The following is a 6,046-nucleotide window of genomic DNA, read 5'->3' as shown; positions in this document are numbered from 1 at the left end:
TTATTCGGCAGGTATCAATACCGGAAATGAGGGGCTATATTGGTTATCTGAAATAAAAAAGATAAGTCCTGAAATGCCTGTGGTTCTTTTCACAGCTTATGCGGATATATCTTTAGCTGTAAGAGCATTAAAAGAAGGAGCTACCGACTTTGTGGTAAAGCCATGGGACAATACTAAACTTGTTGCAACACTTCAATCTGCTTATGCTCTCTGTGAGTCTCGGAAAGAGGTAAAGAAGCTGAAAGAGAAACAGAATCTGCTTAATTCAGAGCTAAATAAAGAAGAAGATATATGTTGGGGAGAATCTAAGCCTATGCAGGAACTTCTCAATATGGTGAAGAAGGTGGCTTCTACAGATGCTAATGTTTTGATCACAGGAGAGAATGGTACAGGGAAAGAACTGATAGCAAAAACTATACACCGATATTCGTCTCGTAGCCAAGAAACGCTGGTTACAGTAGATATGGGTGCAGTTACCGAATCTTTGTTCGAAAGCGAACTTTTCGGGCATGTAAAAGGCTCGTTTACTGATGCAAAGACAGATCGTGCAGGTAAATTTGAGGCGGCAGATAAAGGGACTTTGTTTTTGGATGAGATAGGGAATCTGCAAATCACCCTTCAATCTAAGCTTTTGTCAGCTTTGCAGTCGAGAAAGATAATAAGGGTAGGTAGTAATAAACCTATAGATGTAGATATTAGACTAATCTGTGCCACTAATGCAAACTTATTCGAAGAGGTTTCGTCAGGTCTGTTTAGAGAGGATCTATTGTATAGAATCAATACTATACAGCTCGAGGTTCCTCCTCTACGCGAGCGAACGGATGACATTGCGCAATTAGCTAACTTTTTTCTAGGTCGTTTTAAAACGAAATATAATAAACCGAATCTTATATTGAGTAAAGAGGCTATAAAGAAGCTGGAAAGTTACTCTTGGCCGGGTAATGTAAGGGAGTTGCAGCATGCTGTGGAAAAAGCTGTGATTCTGAGCGATGGTGATGTTTTACAGCCATCTGATTTTTATATGAGATCAGCCGAAGAAAAGCAAACCATACTTGAATCCATAACTTTGGAAGAGATGGAAAATATATTGATCCAAAAGGCTATGAAGAAATATGATAATAATATTTCGGCTGTTGCAAATGAATTAGGTGTAACACGCCCAACCTTATACAATAAATTAAAGAAGTATGGATTATAAGAGAAAGCACAATGTTTAAATCGATCGAATATAGGCTATTTTTTACCTTATTTTGTTAGGGGTTTCAGATCACTCTTGCTACTTATCTATTACGAATTCATGCGTATGTTTTATTGCTATATTTCTGTTTTTTTGTTGCGGAGCAGCGGTCGTTTGGCTTTTTATTATGATAGTAGTATAACAAGAATATATTGTTGTTTTTTGAATGCGATTGAAGGGGATTTACGCTTTCATTTTACGAGAGCAGGAACTATCGAGACGTGAGAGAGAACTAAACAAGATGATGAATCAAATAAGGGATATTCTCTCTAAGGCAAAACTAGAAGTTATCGAAAATGAGAAATTTCTGAGCCTTATTATCCAAAATGTGCCTACAGGGTTAATTATATTGGATGATAATAATAATGTCAAACACACTAATAGGGCAGTTACGAAACTGCTAGGATTACCTGTTTTTACCCATCTAAACCAACTGCGGATAATTAATCAAGATTTTCCTGATATGTTTAGAGAGTTAAAAGCTGGGGATAATAATAAACAAATTAAGATTCTGAATGAAAAGGAAGAAAAAGAAGTTAGCTTGAGTGTATCCAGTATTAAAATAAAATCGGGTACTTTAAGGATCATTACGCTTTATTCTATAGATGATGCGTTGGAAGCGAAAGAAATGGAGTCGTGGGTTAAACTTATCAGGGTAATGACTCATGAAATAATGAATTCTATAGCTCCGATTACCTCATTAACTGATACGCTGCTATATTCTTATAAACAGGATTCATCCGATCCTCAAATATTAAAAGATACGACTATAGAAGCCTTGTCTATTATCAATTCAACGGCTATAGGATTGACTTCTTTTGTAGAGTCTTATCGACGGTTTTCGGGAGTCGCAAAGCCTTCACGTACTCCGATTCGGCTTTTTACTTTTATAAATTCTCTACTCATGCTCGAAGATGCTGAGTTAAGGTCTAAAAATATTGATGTTATCCTAAATTGCGATTCCGAAGATTTAATGGTTTTTGCAGATAGCTCCCAGCTGAGTCAGGTCATTGTCAATCTGTTGAAGAATGCAATTGAGGCTTTAAATAATACAGAGCATCGGAAAATAGAAATAAGCATTGTGAGTCGAGAAGATAAGACTCAAATCAATATTGCCAATAATGGTGATCCTATTCCACCAGAGGTTCTTGAAAATATATTCATCCCTTTCTTTACTACTAAAGAAAATGGATCGGGTATTGGTCTAAGTGTTTCGCGATACATTATGAGGCTACATGGAGGGAATCTTAAGCACTCTTTCGAAAACGGATGGACAATATTTACGCTTAGTTTATTGAATGATAATTCCAACTTAGCCTCTTAAAGATTTAATTTTTATATATGTAAAGCCGTTTACAATTATTCTTTGTAAACGGCTTTATAGAATTATATTTTTTATCCACCGAAGCCAAAATGTCTGTGCATCCCATGCATTCTGTGCTCAAAAGCTTCCTTTCTTTGATCAATAAATGCTTGCTTCTCATCTTTCGACATACTCATCCATTTTTCACAGCGGGAATCTATTGCTTCAATGGAAAAATGATCTTCATGATTATCGAAGTTTTCCATACGTTTATTCATAAACTCCAATTTTTCACTATCGGTCATTTGAGACCATTTTTCTTTAAGTACTTTTCTTCCGTCTTTACCAAAAGGGTGTTGTCCAAAACATCCCATATCAAAATTTTTAGTTGTCATTGTTTAATTCTTTTATGTTTTACAATCGTTTTATAAAGAGCTCTCTATTAATGTAGACGATTGCGGAAGAAATATATTTTACGAAATAATGAAAAATATTATTTTTAAGAAAAATAAGTGTTTATAATCACTACAAACATAGCTATAGTTTTATTGTTCTAAACTAGAATTAAATATACGAAGTAAAGTAGCCATCAGTCATTATATAAGATATTTATATGAATGTGGCTACTCTACAAAAGGATTCACTAATATTATTATTTACAGTTGAGTTTCTGCTACTACTTTACCATCAAACAGATTAATTGTTTTGTGAGCAAATGATGCATCGTGCTGAGAGTGCGTCACCATTACTATTGTTGCCCCCTCCTGATTCAGTTCTGTTAATAAGTCCATCACATCTTGTCCATTTTTAGAGTCCAAGTTACCTGTAGGCTCATCCGCAAGTATTAGTTTAGGATTGGCTACAACTGCGCGGGCAATAGCTACACGTTGTTGTTGTCCTCCAGAAAGCTGATTAGGGAAGTGACCCGAACGATGGCTAATATTCATTTTCTTTAAAGCGTCTTCTACGCGTTGTTTACGTTCCGAAGATTTGATATTCAGATAAATTAATGGTAATTCGACATTTTCATAAACCGTCATTTCTTCAATCAGGTTGAAACTCTGAAATATAAATCCTATATTTCCCTTCCGTGTTTGGGTACGCTCTTTCTCTTTCAGATTACCTACTTCTTTACCATCAAGAAGGTACTCCCCTGATGTAGGGTTGTCTAGTAACCCTACTATATTTAATAAGGTCGATTTTCCGCATCCCGAAGGCCCCATTATAGCAACGAATTCACCTTGTTACTTGGTATTTATACCGTTCAATGCTTTACGTCTTCTTTATTTTCGGGTGCGAAAACTACTTTGGTTAAGTTATTTAATTTTCAAATAGCTAAATATTTTTTATTTGTTATATTCTTTTTATTTCATTTTCAGTATGCGTTATTGGGTTGCGGTAGCTGGCCTTCCATTGTCATGTAGCTTACCGATATACGGGTAAGACAGTTGTAATCAGGGATTACTGCTTAGCAAATGTCCACCAGTTAATGTCTATGCGATAAGCAAAACTTTGTAACCATTTTGATATGGCATAATACGCTATTGGCACGGCAATGATGAATGCGATAAGAACCCTTATCAGAGAATCTTTATTGAGCATCAGCAGGATTTGCATTTCAGTAGCTCCATTTACTTTCCTTATTCCTATTTCTTTTTCTTTTTGTTTGATCATATACATCGACATGGCAAATACACCCATGATGGATATGATAAGAGTTAGCAATGTAAAAGCTGTAATAATAAATGATAGTTTTTCTTCTTTCTCATACCATTTTTTAACAGTATCACTGACAAAGTTTATTTCCGTAACAGTAATTTCTCCTCCATTATAATTTTTATATTCTTCCTGTATCTTATTAGATGTGGCAAGCATATCAGCTTTATCATCTATTTTGACCACTATATGCCATGGGAATCGGCCTTTTGTCATCCGTCGTATTCTATAATACTCTACATTCTGATATAATGATCTAAAATGCATGTCGCTCACTATACCGGCTATAGGTGCTATTTGATTATGACCTAAATTGATAGTCATATCTTTTTTGTTAGTCAAGGGCGAATTGAAAGCATTCTTGTTAACCCAATACGTTTGGTCAGTCGCCGGAACTCCTGTTTCTTCTATTGTTACTCCAAAAATGGAGAAGAAATCGGGATCTACAACTAATTCTTGAAAACTATATTGTTGTCCGTCTTGCTCAAATGAGTTATTATTTCCGCCATCTATAGGGGTTCCACATGTGTAAGATACTTTTTCAACTCCGGCAATAGAAAAGCACTTCTCTTTGATCCGGCCGTTTGAGTGTGTCTAAATCAAATTATCCATATATTAAGATGTACGGTCTTGATGTTGCCGCATCTCGACTTGATTAAAAATGCGGGACTCCTTTTGATGAAGAAAACTACATTCAGTAGTTTGGTTTGCTCAAGTGTTTGGTGACCATCTGTTGATTTAAGCTAAATACATTCAAAAACTCAAGCAGAATTCATAGGATAGGCATGTGTTGCATAACAGAAGCTTTTTCTGATTCACTTTTCGGACGCTCTAAACGGTAATGCTACATATACATACCCATAAATCTTCATTTCATTCAGGCTCTGTTGGGAATGTACCACAGGGAACATGCAGGATTCAGGCACAGGCAGAAGGAATGTTCTACCCATTTACAGACTTTAATCACTCCCTCAGCTTACCTAATAAAGCCACATTTTACCAATATGAAATTTTTTCAATTAGAGAAGCAGGTTAGCTAATCGGAAGTCACTTCAAGGACGGACACAGTGTTGTCATTTCAATTGCCATATAAGTGACAATTAAAGCCCTTTTTCATAAAAATAAACCTGGTCGAAGAATATAGAAAGGCATCTAGCTGACATCATTTTATTCTGTATTTCTGGACTTAGAAACATGGAAGGGAATGAAAAAGCTGACGCTTTGACTCACCTTGTTACTACCTTTACTAATTAATTACTAACCTCTACTTTCTTCAGCTTGCAAATAATAAATAGAAGATACTTAAGTCAAGTGCATCTTCCTAGTTAATATAGTTCTTATATAACAAGATCAGATCTTAAGAACTCAATGCAAGAAACTGTGTGAATGTTGCCGTTCTTTCTGGTCACTGGTGTCTACAAATCCATGCATAGAACTTTTATTCCAAACTAGTGGAGAAAAATGAGGAAAGAAAGATAGAGAGAAAGAGATAGAGATAGAAAAAGAGTCAGATTTAAAACAAAAATTGCAAATCCAACAATAGTAAGACAATTTTTAGTTTCATTTATATATAGAATACATGATTTTAAATTTTGAAATGCCTCCATGGAAATAGTATCTTAAAATTTTATCATAATTATACAGAATTCACTTCGAAATTATTTGATCCACTTTTATTTATTATAATTTATGTTTATTAATAAAAGAAAGAAAATGTTTAACATATTTTTGGTAGTACCCATAAGACTATTTTATACAAAATTTTCATTAAATAACTTGATTATATACTG

The 6,046-nt window shown here is 34.8% G+C and overlaps 3 protein-coding genes across 3 annotated transcripts in view; 2 read left to right on the top strand and 1 right to left on the bottom strand.

Annotated features, from left to right (window-relative positions):
• Nucleotides 1-1,198, top strand: part of LOC119667754 (transcriptional regulatory protein ZraR-like) — a 5,048-nt gene extending 3,850 nt beyond the window's left edge. The window contains exon 4 of the mRNA XM_038077061.1: nucleotides 12-1,198. Coding sequence (XP_037932989.1) covers nucleotides 12-1,198 — 1,187 coding nt within the window. The remainder of the gene's footprint in view (nucleotides 1-11) is intronic.
• Nucleotides 1,199-1,478: 280 nt separating this feature from the next.
• On the top strand, nucleotides 1,479-2,561 carry LOC119667753 (signal transduction histidine-protein kinase AtoS-like). The gene has a single exon (XM_038077060.1). The coding sequence runs from the start codon at nucleotides 1,479-1,481 to the stop codon at nucleotides 2,559-2,561; it is 1,083 nt and encodes a 360-aa protein (XP_037932988.1).
• Nucleotides 2,562-3,196: 635 nt separating this feature from the next.
• Nucleotides 3,197-3,763, bottom strand: LOC119667752 (uncharacterized ABC transporter ATP-binding protein YknY-like). Its single transcript, XM_038077059.1, has one exon. It carries the CDS (start codon nucleotides 3,761-3,763, stop codon nucleotides 3,197-3,199), a length of 567 nt encoding a protein of 188 aa, XP_037932987.1.
• Nucleotides 3,764-6,046: the final 2,283 nt, after the last annotated feature.

This window comes from Teleopsis dalmanni, chromosome 1, assembly GCF_002237135.1.
Source record: "Teleopsis dalmanni isolate 2A chromosome 1, ASM223713v2, whole genome shotgun sequence".
NCBI classification, from domain to species: Eukaryota; Metazoa; Arthropoda; class Insecta; order Diptera; family Diopsidae; genus Teleopsis; species Teleopsis dalmanni.
Note: the sequence above shows the minus strand (reverse complement) of the source record. Positions and strands in the feature narration are given on the sequence as shown.

Bases quoted from the DNA above. Each gene is read 5' to 3' on its own strand.
- LOC119667752 (XM_038077059.1), bottom strand. From the start codon at position 3,763: ATGGGGCCTTCGGGATGCGGAAAATCGACCTTATTAAATATAGTAGGG.
- LOC119667753 (XM_038077060.1), top strand. From the start codon at position 1,479: ATGATGAATCAAATAAGGGATATTCTCTCTAAGGCAAAACTAGAAGTT.